General features: G+C 45.6%; 1 protein-coding gene across 2 annotated transcripts in view; it reads left to right on the plus strand.

Moving 5' to 3' along the window:
- Window positions 1-14,154, plus strand: part of cped1 (cadherin-like and PC-esterase domain containing 1) — a 282,548-nt gene that overhangs the window by 237,126 nt on the left and 31,268 nt on the right. For both annotated transcript variants that reach the window (XM_038780826.1, XM_038780827.1), the window contains exons 16-18: window positions 1,113-1,230; window positions 6,264-6,400; window positions 11,344-11,564. In XM_038780826.1, coding sequence (XP_038636754.1) covers window positions 1,113-1,230; window positions 6,264-6,400; window positions 11,344-11,564 — 476 coding nt within the window. The remainder of the gene's footprint in view (window positions 1-1,112; window positions 1,231-6,263; window positions 6,401-11,343; window positions 11,565-14,154) is intronic.

The raw sequence follows: 14,154 nt of genomic DNA on the forward strand, positions 1-14,154 counted from the left end.
ACGGTGCACTACCACTCATGGCTGGGGATGGTGCACATTTAACATAGTAAACTGCTCCAAGGCTCTTCACAGGAACATTACAAAATAAAATTTGACTGACAGCCAGAGAAGAAGATATTGGGGTATGAAATAATCTCTCCCCTCTCGCCATAGTAACTCAGTCATTCTGACCTCCAAGGAGATGGAGGGTTCATTTTCTGAAAATGTGCTGCTAGGATAGAGCATGACACACTATGAGCCACATCAGAAATTCCTCGTAATTTTCTATCTGTTGATGTTAGTGGACAAAAGTGCCCAGCTATATTAATGATATGAACTCATGTTCAGCAAATTATTTTGTGAAATTATTCTAAACGTTGCTCAGGTTCCTGCTCTTAATCAGGGTATCAGATTGTATAGTGGACAATGATCCTTCTAAACAGGTGGATAGGAGCCAAATAATTGGAGAAGTGTCTTACCGGGAATGGATTTGAAAGTTGTGGGTCCAAGTGGCTGAATCTGTAAATACTGAATAAGTGATTGAAGAGATGCATGGATATATCCGCAGGTTGTGATGGTTCCTGTGCAGTTAGGGAGAGCTGGAGGGAGAGGGAGGGTGTGCTGGAGAGAGCAGGAGGGTGAGCAGGAGAGAGAGTGAGAGCTGGAAAGAAAGGGGCTGGTTTAGCACAGTGAGCTAAACAGCTGGCTTGTAATACAGAACAATGCCAGCAGCGCAGGTTCAATTCTTGTACCGGCGACCCCGAACAGGCGCCGGAACAGGCGACTAGGGGCTTTTCACAGTAACTTCATTGAAGCCTACTCGTGACAATAAGCAATTATTATTATTATTATTATTAAGAGAGGGAGAGGGTGTCTCCAATGAAGAAAATCACATTAATAGTGGTGAGGTTTGCATGGATAAATATTCTGGAGTTTCATTTCACTACCTTTGACAATCTGGTTTTCCATTAAGAGATGCACTGAGTAATCCATGAAATGACATGCTGTACACAATATCTGCCAATGGTTTATTCTTGTCCTATGCTACTCCTGGGCCACATGACATTATTATTCTTTTAAAAGTACACGCCGCATGAACGAGAAAGTCAATCATGTTCTTTATTTTCATGCAGGACTGCGGATTGATAATTCGGCCTAGCGAATCTTGTGGCCTGCAGCCAGTGTCAAGCAGTTCCTTCTCAGCAGTTGCTCAGACGCAGCTTCTAAACTGCAAAGCAGGCGATGCCAAAGGTTGGTAACCGTCACTATGTGGTCGAGACTGTTTTCATAAAAATTGTTGTTGGCAGGAAATCCCTGTCGTGCGTTGTAGAGCACAGATAAAATTTCTGATTATATATCATTTAAACTGTGCCCTCAATGCCTTTCTTCTCTGCAGGAGAATATATGTCATATACAGATAAGTTGACAGTAGTTTCTGCCATCATGTATTAACAGGCCCAAGCTGAAATACATGTCAAGGAATAAGGAGGCTCCTTGACAATACTAATCATTCGATTTAAACTCTCAAGACTGCAATCTATATTTCAACCTCCAAAACACTTTGGTGGGAAAGATATTTGCTGGAAAGCACCAACGGAAATTCCAGATGTCTTTGTTGGCTAGATTCATCTTACGTACTTGAAGAATATAAGATTTTACATGCTTGGTAGCAGAAGAAAGGTGGAGCAGTGATTGGTAAAATTGGCCTGCTATCACTGGATCATCATGTTCAGTTTTCAATTAGTAGATAACAAGATGAAAGTTGCCTTCTTTTAATATTTTACTATTCAGTCTTGTTCAAATGTTGGCTTTTGCAAAAAAAAGAGACAATCATAATCTTTAATACATTGCTGTTACAGCTACCAAACCTGAATGATTCAAAACACCTAAACTGAAAATTATGGTCAACCAAACAGCAATTTATCCCACTTGTTTAATCACCATACCAACATCCTGGAAACACCAATATTAATGGTAGACACTGGAAGAGAATCATCTGGCTGCCACCAGGTGTATACAGAATGGCTAGTGCAGGAAGGATGCTGCAGCGTAGCAGGATGGGGTTATAGGGAAAACCATGCAACAATGGCTTTAAAGAAAGCACAAAATATTTGTTTCGGCAAACAAAAGCTTTGTTCCATTCAGCCATTGTGCGCTTTTAGTCGAGGCTTCTCATTCCATCTCGAGAGTGAGAGGACATGAGAAAAATAAAAATTGGCGTTTTTCCTGTCCTGGCCTCGCTGGTCAAATTATTAAACTATGGTAGGTCTGCCTCATACCGGATCTCCCCAAGGCCTTCATTGTCATCCAGAAAAACATGAGGTTGAAGTCCTCTGAAAGCAATCCTTTGGATTATCATTAAAGAATTCTCACATTCTGTAACAAGCAGTCAGAGAAACTATCCAGCCTCAACCATGTCCCTCTTGAGTACTTGTTTCATATTTTCCAAATGAATTACTCCCATGATGCATGTGAATTGTGCCCCTGACCTGCCAGTGAAGACTGGAAGATCCTGAAATTTCGAAACATCTGAGAATGTAATTGCTGACTAGTTGATGTAATCAGAGTGCTGAGGGCAATGTGAATTTTCATATCCAGCCTTCCTTAAAGGAGGTGGGAAATGCCTCAGAATGTCTCCAGCACAACAATATTGTGACAAATGGGGTGGTAAATTTAGTGGGGGCAGGCATCCCGCTGGTAGACATGTTTTTTCTCTGCCTGTAACTTGCTGGTCTTCGAGTGTAAAGTGCCAACTGGCACACTCCAAGATCCCAGGACTATGTGCTAAGGGATACAGTAAAGTGTGGGGCAGCCACCACAGAAGCACAACAGAGAAAGGTCACTCCCTGAGAGGGGCCAGAAAATGTGTAGAACCCCTCAGGCTGGCTGTATGTTGTAATTATCAAGAGCATTGAAATTGGACTGAGAGATCTCAAGAGAGGAACATGCTGTATGGAGACAAGTTGAAGTCTGTTAATGTTCAAATTGAAACATTTTTGCCCTCCAACCGTATGCCTCACATGGAAATTACATTTGTGAATATCCAAAGTTTTGCAATTCTATAGAGGCACCTAAGAATGGAACACACTGTATGGAGACAAGTTGGATTTTACTGCACTCTTTAATTTTCAAGTCAGAATATTTTGCAATGTATTTTAACAAATTTTATGAAAAATGTTTTTTTTTGGGGGGGCGGGGGGGAGAAACAAATCCTGCCGACAGGCCTCAAAGCAGGCAACAACCTGCTTCAGCAGGACCCGGGGCTACATCGTGCCAGTGGCAGTTAAGTGCTGCTGGGGCAACCATCCCTATTAAGGCTGGCGTAGTTACCACCAAGAGCCGCCAGCCAACCAGAGGATCACTGCACCTGGTGAAAGAAGGCGTGATGGACACCCCCTCCCGGAGCCCACCAAGGTTTATCACGCGGTCTCCCCACGCGACACACATGTTGGCCAAATGCCAATGGAGGAGGAGGAGGTCCTTTCATTGGTCACTTAATCAACTCAATTGGACTCTGAACGAGAGGGCTGACTGTACCGCCAGCAAATAACTGTCAGTGAGAGGATTACGTGTACCCCCCCCCCCCCCCCCCAACTTCCCTCACCATTTTACCGCTCACCTCGCTTCCGAAACTGACTTCAAATGGCTGGTGAAGTCCAGCCAGTGATTTTTGAACAACAGGGTAAAAATTTGGCTTATGGATCACATCCGCTTCTCATTGAAATCAATGCCTGCCACATTGCTAAAGGCCATACAATTAGCAAGTAGTTTTCTTCCATAAACAGGCATTATACACTTTATTTATGCCAATAAGGGACCTAATGTCTGCTTGAAGCCCCCTCTGCAAGAATTGTTTTCCCTGAGCCAAGCAGTGCATTGGGGTTCACCTGAAAAATTGTCCACCTCATTCCTGTCTCATTTTGCTTACATTTGCACAGCACAGAAATAGGCCATTCAGTCCGACAAATCTATGCCAGTGTTGGTGCTCCACACAAACCTTCCCCGCCTTACTTCATCTCACAGACTATCAATATATCCTCCTATTGCTTTTCTGCCTTGTGTACGGAACTAGCTTCTCTTTGAAAGCACCCAGGTATCAGCCTCAACTACTCCTTCTGCTGGTGAGTTCCACATTTGGACTACTCCCTTGTTTGGCGAAGTCCCAGTTAGTGCCTGTACCCTCATGGGCAGCTCACCAATCATACACAAATGAGGACTGACCATCAAAATGGTTTGGGCCTCTCGTCATTCTATTGGCAGATGGCCTGATCGCCCTGACTGGGTAAGCGTGGAATAAAATGTCCCGAGAAGCAGAACGTGAGATATTTATGGAATCAGGAGGAGCAGGTAATTGATAAATCTCTGGGCCCAGATGGGCTACATCCTAGAGTTCTAAAGGAGATAGCTGAAGAAATAGTGGAGGCGTTAGTTATGATCTTTCAAAAGTCACTGGAATCAGGGAAAGTCCCAGAGGATTGGAAAATCGCTTTTGTAACCCCCCCTGTTCAAGAAGGGAACAAGAAAAAAGATGGAAAATTATAGGCCAATTAGCCTAACCTCGGTTGGTGGCAAAATTCTAGAATCCATCGTTAAGGATGAGATTTCTAAATTCTTGGAAGTGCAGGGTCGGATTAGGACAAGTCAGCATGGATTTAGTAAGGGGAGGTCGTGCCTGACAAACCTGTTAGAGTTCTTTGAAGAGATAACAAATAGGTTAGACCAAGGAGAGCCAATGGATGTTATCTATCTTGACTTCCAAAAGGCCTTTGACAAGGTGCCTCACGGGAGACTGCTGAGTAAAATAAGGGCCCATGGTATTCGAGGCAAGGTACTAACATGGATTGACGATTAGCTGTCAGACAGAAGGCAGAGAGTTGGGATAAAGGGTTCTTTTTCGGAATGGCAACCGGTGACAAGTGGTGTCCCGCAGGGTTCAGTGTTGGGGCCACAGCTGTTCTCTTTATATATTAACGATCTAGATGACGGGACTGGGGGCATTCTGGCCAAGTTTGCCGATGATACAAAGATAGGTGGAGGGGCAGGTAGTATTGAGGAGGTGGGGAGGCTGCAGAAAGATTTAGACAGTTTAGGAGAATGGTCCAAGAAGTGGCTGATGAAATTCATCGTGGGCAAGTGCGAGGTCTTGCACTTTGGAAAAAAGAATAGAGGCATGGACTATTTTCTAAACGGTGACAAAATTCATAATGCAAATGTAATGTTGTCATTTATCTCAAGAGGCTTGGAATATAAAAGCAGGGATGTACTTCTGAGGCTTTATAAAGCACTAGTTAGGCCCCATTTAGAATACTGTGAGCAATTTTGGGCCCCATACCTCAGGAAGGACATACTGGCACTGGAGCGGGTCCAGCGGAGATTCACACGGATGATCCCAGGAATGGTAGGCCTAACATTCAATGAACGTCTGAGGATCGTGGGATTATATTCATTGGAGTTTAGGAGGTTGAGGGGAGATCTAATAGAAACGTACAAGATAATGAATGGCTTGGATAGCATGGACGTAGGGAAGTTGTTTCCATTAGCAGGGGAGACTAGGACGCGGGGGCACAGCCTTAGAATAAAAGGGAGTCACTTTAGAACAGAGATGAGGAGAAATTTCTTCAGCCAGAGAGTGGTAGGTCTGTGGAATTCATTGCCACAGAGGGCGGTGGAGGCCGGGACATTGAGTGTCTTTAAGACAGAAATTGATAAATTCTTGATTTCTCGAAGAATTAAGGGCTATGGGGAGAGAGCGGGTAAATGGAGTTGAAATCAACCATGATTGAATGGTGGAGTGGACTCGATGGGCCGAATGGCCTTACTTCCACTCCTATGTCTTATGGTCTTATGGTCTTAGGTGTGTTACCCTGGCTGTACATTAACACAGGGAATGGTGGCCAACTTTGAGGACTGCAGAGTAGGTTGCAGAAGAAGCGTAAAATCTGATTACAGCATGCCCATCAGTTCTACCAATTTCCAGGACAAGTTTGTAAAGTAGGCCTCAGGCCCTTCAGTATCATACACAAAGGAGCCTGCGATTTGCTACAGGCTGCTGCCAAGAACACCTCAAAACAATATGGCGTTAGGTGTAAGTGTAGCATCATTCAGGTGAGGGTCCTCGCACTCTGAATTAGTTATTTTCATTTCATTTTGCTCCAAAACAGGGGACAATGGCATCCTCCTCTGTGGTTTTAACTGTATGCTACAACGGTGCACCAACGATCCCAATCTTATCAAGAGGTCAAAAATGAGCGTAATAATTGGGTTCTTTTATGCTGTTGTTTCAGGTCAGTGGGTTATTCCATGTCTGAGCTGCTCTGACAACCAAACCTGTGACTGGCAGAAGGCACGGTGGCAGCCAGACGAATGCCAATACCTCACACCGACCAAAAGTCAACTTCAGCAGTGTATGTATGGAAGGAGGGTAAGGGCATGTTCCATGTGACTTTTCATTATCGTTAACAACATCATTCAAAGTACGGCAATGTAGAATAATATATATGACAAGAAATTCTAAGGGCGGTATTCTCCGCTACCGATAAAAATCGGGACGGCCATCGTGAAATCGGCCGAGGTTCACGACGGCCTCAGGGCCTGCTCCCCGCACCTAATTCACCCCTACCCGGGGGGCTAGGAGCGGGCCTCCGTCTTTCCCGGCCGCGACCTCGTCATCCGCGGATGCGCGGGTTGCCGGTTCCAACCCGCGCATGCGCGGGTGACTTCATCGCGCAGACGGTGCGAACCGCGCATGCGCGGTGGCCGTCTTTCTCCTCAGCCACCCGGCAAGACGTGGCGGCTTGATCTTGCCGGGGGGCGGAGGGGAAAGAGTGCGTCCGTTTTGGACGCTGGCCCGATGATCGGTGGGCACCGATCGCGGGCCTGTCCCCTCCCGAGCACAGTCGTGGTGCTCCCGTGCCAATCGGGCCCCTAGATGCCCCAAACGGGCATCTGGTGCCCGTTTCACGAATGCAGCGACCAGGTGTGGTTGCTGCCGTGTTGAAACGGGCGTGAAGGGCCGGCCGCTCGGCCCATCGGGCTCGGAGAGGTGCCGATTTTTCCGAGCGGGGGGGGGGAGAGAATCGCTGGGGGCGCCAGGGGGGCGTGCAAAATGTCGGGGGGCCCTCCCACGATTCTCCCACGCCACGTGGGGAGCGGAGAATTCCGCCCTAAGTGCTTTTTTGCATATAATGAATTAAAGTTTAATGGAACGCCATGCCCTAATGAACTAACATAGTACTTTGAACAACTTGACAATGCATTCTACTGATATACAACACGGCGATACCGCACTGTATTGTGCTGAATGGAGATGGAACTACTTCGCAGGGAAAGAAAAAAATTGAAACAAAATAATTCTCCTGTTGCAGTTAATCGTGGAGCAGTTTTATTTCTATTTTAAGGTGTGATGCTATGTCCCACCCCATGGCTGATGGAATTAACAAGTAGAAAATAGCTTGCATAACAAAGAAAATAAATCAGTCAAAATTTTGAAGCAGCTGATTGGATTGCAGTTAATTCTTGGACGTATTAAGGATATTATTTTGTCAATTTACTTGCATCTTATTCACTTGCATCTAGATTTTAAAGAGCAATAGTTTCATAGTGTTGGAGGGAAGTAAAGCTCGGAGTCTGTTCTCGGCCACGTGGATGTGTAAAAGTTGCGTTTATTCGGAATTGCTGTGTGCAGAAAGGAGAGGCAAGTTCTGCTGCTAGCCTTAGCTCGCAAAAGTCAGCTCTGATCATAGTCAGAATTGCACGCATATATATTGAAGGTTGTTTCAGATTTACAAATAGGTATTGACATGATCAATTCAGTCGGAACAATACAAGGTGATCAGTATGCATATTTTCTGGACCCTTTAATGGGAAAACGATCAGCTAATACAATGCTTCTTTAAAATCTCCTGGGTTCTGTTCAATATATTTCCTTTACCGTGAACTTCTGAATGGGGTGTTAATGTGTTTTTATCCCCTGCACTGGGCCGGACAATGAATCTCCTACAGACAGGCTGGAGCCATGATTTCTGTGACGTGGGTCCCCTTTCTTATCCTAATGGCCTGTGAGATGATTGAATTACCTCCAGTGCAGGTGACTTTTCTTTAAGGTCCAACATTTTAACCCCTTGCCTGCTGGTTTTTTCCCTTGGCCTGTGCTGTTATAATACTTGAGACATCTTTATTATTACTCATATCAATTCTGACGAACATATAGCAATTTCTTCCGCTAACACACATTAACTGTTTCCTTACAGCCAGAGCACGTTAAATAAAAATGTCAAGAGTGTTCATTGGATTATTCCTTTCAAGAAATTGCAAAGAGTAATGGACCCCAACATGGCACTTGGGTAACATCACGACTAACAAACATCCCAGTGTGAAAAGCACCATCCACCATGACCCTTTGCTTCCTGTTACTGAGCCAATTTTATATCCTTACCGTCACTTTCCCGATATTTCCACGAGCTTCCATCTTTTTAATGAACCTTGTGCATAGCACTTTGTCAAATGTCATCAGAAAGTCAATGTATATTTCATCCACTGAACCACCTTGAACAACCTTCCCAAATAATTCACTGGCGCGTCAAAGAATTCAGTCAACTTTAGTCAGATATGATTTTCCTTCAGCAAATCCATGTTGGCACACCTGGAATAAGCCATGCCTTACCAAGTGAAAGTTTATTTTGCCCCTGATAATGGTTTCCATTAACTTCTGCCACCCAATGCTAGGTTGTCTGGTCTGTGGTTTCCTGATTTATTCCTCTCTCCTGTCCTAATAATGGTATAATGTTAGCAACCACGTTAGCAACCACCCCGTCCTCCAGCACTAAACCTCTCCAATGAGAATTCCAAGATTGTGACCAAAGTTTCTCCATTTTCTTCTTTTCAGGAACCTAGGATGCATTTTATCCGGACAAGCTGACTCTCCAACTTTCAGTAATGCTAAGCTTTATGGCATGTCTTTTCTATCTATTACGATCCCGCCCATAACATCCCTCCCCTCTTTTCATGTAACCTTCAAATCAACCTCTTTCTCTATGAAGACATTTAATCATTTATCCATGTCCTCTGCCTCTACATCCATGTCCTCTACCTCTACATGGAGATTTCCATTTTGGTCCTGAATAGAACCAAAGTTTTCCCGAGCTAACCACTTACACTTTATGGGGAGAAAAATGTGTTTGGGAAGAGAGTTCCAAGGATAGAAAGTGCTGCAAACCAATATCATTGAAAAGCACAGCACGGGCTAAGCAGATAGTAGCCCAGGGTCCTGTGTGCCTTTTGAGGAGGCAGTATAGTTTGCGTAGTGCTAGAAATGGCACTAGGGGAGCAAATGTTCCCCTGTATTTTTATAAAATGTCTCAGTGTTCAATTGAATGTTGCCTGCTATTTTTTCCTCATAACCTTGTTTCTGCATTATCTTTTTAAAACTCTCTCTCCTGTACTTTTCCTAATTGAGGCAGGATTTCTGGCCCTTTCCACTGGCAGAATCTTGTGGTTCCATCGAAGATTATTATTATTATATTTTATTTTTGTCACAAGTAGGCTTACATTAACACTGCAATAAAGTTACTGTGAAAATTCCCTAGTCGCCATACTCTGGCGCCTGTTCAGGTACACTGAGGGAGAATTCAGAATGTCCAAATTATCTGACAGCTACATCTTTCAAGACTTGTGGGAGGAAACCGGAGCACCCGGAGGAAACCCCCGCAGACACTGGGAGAATGTGCAGACTCTGTACAGACAGTGATCCAAGCAGGAATCGAACCTTGGACCCTGGCACAGTGAAGCAACAGTGCTAACTACAGTACTACCGTGCCGCCCATACTTGCAAATCTTAAAATTGTTGTAAATTGTAACAAATTGATATAATATAGAGTTTATGCTTTCAAATTTCCTCAGAAGTTGGAAACTATGTTACCCCCAATCATACATTTGATCAAACTCTCCAAAGGTTAGTTCCAACATTTTGTGGATGCAGCATTAAACTCTAGTTTATATTATAGAGCTGTAACAACTGTCCAAAAACGGAATTGACAGGTTGATCAGTATCGAACATGTCCTTTTTAATACCTCTACATCCCCAATGGTCCATGAGCCCTTATATTTTATACATCCAATCTGTTAAATTTGCATTGGTAAACCCTTCCACTTACTTGGATAGATTCTCTGCGCATGGCAGACATGCAAGAAGGCAATGGTGCATACTGATTGACCAGAAGACCAAAATTGGGTAATTCAGCAAGTCTTCAAGTGCTTTAGAGTTGAAAGCAACCCAACTCTTAAAGTGCAGAACTCAGCTACCTGGATGGAGGTCAAAAGAGTTTCAGCTTGATACCGCAATCTCAAAGTGCGGTTAAAGGCCCCACCCCAGACATCGGGACCCCCAGCAGAAAAGGGGAACACTCTCAACCCTCCAACACAGAGGGCCAACCTCCCCCCCCCACCACTCAATGGTCAGGTCATCCTCCGCCACCCACACCACGCAGGCTTCAGGGTGTCCCGACTCTGTCCACCCCCACATTGGTGTTGCCTAGAGACTGTAGGAAAGATAGTGTGTGAGAGCAGATCATAGTTAATGTATTACTGTAGAGGTCAGTAGTAGATGAGTGTAGATTGTATGTTTATTATCTACAGTTAATTAACTAGTAAGTGTCGAATCCAATTAAGTAGTGTCATTAAATATTTAGCTTTGTTCAATATAAAAGCTATTTGTGGTCTTTGTGAAGACTACACCAACCATCCTGGGATTAGAACCTCAAAGAACACCACGAGGAGGATTTCACAAACAACAACATCAAATCCATTGGGTGAGGTTTTACAGACCCTTCTGCCGGCGGGATATTCAGGTCCTGCCGAAGTCAATGGGCTTTTGACCAAATTTTCTACCCCCGCCCCTGCTGTGGTGGTGCCATAAAACCCGGTCCATTATGTGGATTTTAAAATTATATAATTGGATGTTTTATTTCTCCAGAAGGTAAAGGATTCTAACACACTAATACCACTTTCCTGCATTACCAAAGATCTGACACAAATTCAACATTGCCCATTCTTATTTGAATTTTTATCTTCATTTCTGCCAGGTGGTCACTTTAAGTTGCACTTTAAGGGTTTGTGTCAATGTCTCATAATAATCCACTTTCTGGGAATAAAAGTGTTTTGTGCCTGAGTATTAAAGAATTTTGTGATTGTATACATACATTATCAGGGCAGCCATAATTTATTTTGTCCATGCCCTCCAAATTTCTCCCCAAGATTAAAAGCCAGCAGAAAGCACAATGGGAGCAATTTTCTGGGCCCGTTCACCGTGGGTGAAAATCCCATTATGGCCGCTAACCCTCTGATGCAGTTTTCTTTTTTACCCATAAGGTTCTTTTTATTGGAGATTCAACCAACAGGGGAATGATGTACTACCTTATGGAGGAAGTAAATGAGACTCTTCAGGAATGGGACAAAGCTCATGACACTAAATTCTATTCCAATTTAAATGGAGGAAAGACATTCACCAGCTATGCTTATTATCCCCAGTTCTGGCTGAGTTTAAATCGGAGGCCTACATTTGAAAGGACTTTGGAGCAGCTTATACAGAGGTACTACAAATCTAGCCTTATTTCAATTTGTTTTTCTCGCCAGTTTTCTCTGTTCCCCACCTCACGAATATATTGATTCTTGGATCATCCAAAGCCTGGTTCCGTGGGGAACTCACCAATACCTTTCCCTTTTTCTTTAATAAACATTTTATTGAGATATAAATGGTTTTATAAAACAGAAGAAACAGTGTACATACAAATATAAACATAGTGCAGAAGCCGTATTCCTCCCTCACAGGTCCCACCTTTTCTAACACCCTATTCTAAGCTAAACTAAACCCCAGCCTCCCGCCCACCTTCTGCTGACGGTTAATTTTCCCCAAAGAAGTCAAAGAACAGCCGCCACCTCCGGACGAACCCTAACATTGACCCTCTCAGGGTGAACTTGATTTTTTCCAGACAGAGAAAGCTAGCCATGTTAGTTAGCCAGGTCTCCAACTTCAGGGGCTTTCAGTCCCTCTAAGCTAATAATATCCGTCTCCGGGCTACCAGAGACACAAAGGCCAGAACGTCTGCCTCTCTCCTCCTGGATTCCCGGGTCTTCCGACACTCCAAAAATCGCCACCTTTGGACTTGGCGCCACCCTTGTTTTCAACACCATGGACATGACCTCCACAAAGCCCTGCCAGAATCCCCTAAGCTTTGGGCATGTCCAGAACATGTGGACATGGTTCGCTCGCCCTCCCGCATACCTTCCTCGCCCTCCCGCACCTATCTTCCACCCCAAAGAACCTGCTCATCCGGGCCACTGTCATGTGAGCCCGGTGAACGATCTTGAACTGTATCAGGCTGCGCCTGGCACATGATGCGGACACGTTGATTCTGCTCAACACGTCCGCCCAGAGACAGTCCTCTATCTCCCCTCCTAACTCCTCTTCCCATTTGTGGTTCAGCTCCTCGGTCTGTGTTTCCTCTGACCCCATGAGTTCCTTATAAATGTCAAAAACCCTCACTTCTCCCACCAACATTCTTGAAACTAACGTATCCTGTATCCCCTTTAGTGGTAGGAGCAGGAAGGCTTGAGACCTGCCTGCGTAGGAAGTCCCGTGCCTGCAGGTACCTAAACTCGTTTCCTCCCACCAATTCAAATTTCTCTTCCAACTCCCTCAAGCTGGGAAAGCTCCCCACTATCAACATATCTCCTATCCTCTCGATCCCTGCTCTCTGCCATCTCCGGAACCCTCCATCTAACCTCCCCGGGGCAAACCAGTGATTATTGCAAATTGGGGACCAGACCGATGCTCCCACATGTCTCCTCCATTGTCCCCAGACTCTCAGGGCCGCCATCACAGGGCTGGTGGAGTACCGCCCCGGCGGGAACTGCAAAGGCGCAATTACCAATGCCCCCAAACTAGTGCCCTTACATGATGCCACCTCTACTCGCTCCCACATTGACACCCGCCCCCACCACCCACTTCCTAATCATGGCTATATTCGCAGCCCAATAATAATTACTAAAGTTCGGGAGTGCCGGCCAGCCCTCCCCCCCGGCTGCGCTCCAACATCTCCTTTTTTACTAGCGGGGTCTTACCCGCCCATACAAAGCCAGAGATCACCTTGTTGACCTGTTTAAAAAAGGACCGTGGAATAAAGATGGGGAGACACTGAAACACAAACAGGAATCTCGGGAGGACCGTCATTTTCACTGTCTGTACCCTCCCAGCCAGTGACAGCGGGAGCACGTCCCACCTCCGAAAATCCTCCTTCATTTGGTCTACTAGTCGGGCCAGATTAAGCTTGTGCAGCCGTTCCCATTCCTGAGCCACCTGGATGCCTAGGTACTGAGAGCTTCCCCCCACCACTCTAAACGGCAGCTCCCCCAATCGCCTCTCCTGCCCCCTTGCCTGGATTGCGAACATCTCACTTTTCCCCATGTTCAATTTGTAGCCTGAAAACTGGCTAAAATCCCCCAGAATCCTCAAAATTTCTTCCAGCCCTTCCAGTAGGTCTGACACATATAAGAGCAGGTCGTCTGCGGGTAGCGAGACTCTGTGTCCCTCCCCCCCCCCCCCCCCCCCCCCCCCCCCCCCCCCCCCCCCCCCCCCCCCCCCCCCCCCTCCGGACCAGCCCCTTCCAGCCTTTTGAGGCTCTCAACACAATTGCCAGCCCAAATCCAAACTGCCCCAGTCCCTCCCACAAATAATCCCACTCCACCCGATCAAATGCCTTCTCTGCGACCATTGCGACCACTACCTCTACGTTCCTACCCTCTGGGGGCATCATAATTAAATTCAGAAGCCTTCTTAGGTTGGCCGCTAACTGCCCCCCCCTTAACAAATTCCGTCTAGTCCTCCCCAATCACATCTGGAATGCAGTCTTCAATCCTTGAGGACAAGACCTTAGCCAACAGTTTGGCGTCTACATCTAGTAGGGAGATGGTGTGGAGGACCCGCATAGCTCCGGGTCCTTATCCCATTTTAGGGTCAATGAGATAGTGTCCTGTGACATCGTCGGGGGAAGCCCCCCTCTCTCTCTTGCCACATTAAATGTCCTCATCAACAGCGACACCGGTATCCCAGAGAACTTGTTGTAAAACTCCACTGGTACCTGTCCGGTCCCGGGACTTTTTCCGACTGCATGGTCTTCAGCC

Source organism: Scyliorhinus canicula, chromosome 20 (assembly GCF_902713615.1).
Source record: "Scyliorhinus canicula chromosome 20, sScyCan1.1, whole genome shotgun sequence".
Classification (NCBI taxonomy): domain Eukaryota; kingdom Metazoa; phylum Chordata; class Chondrichthyes; order Carcharhiniformes; family Scyliorhinidae; genus Scyliorhinus; species Scyliorhinus canicula.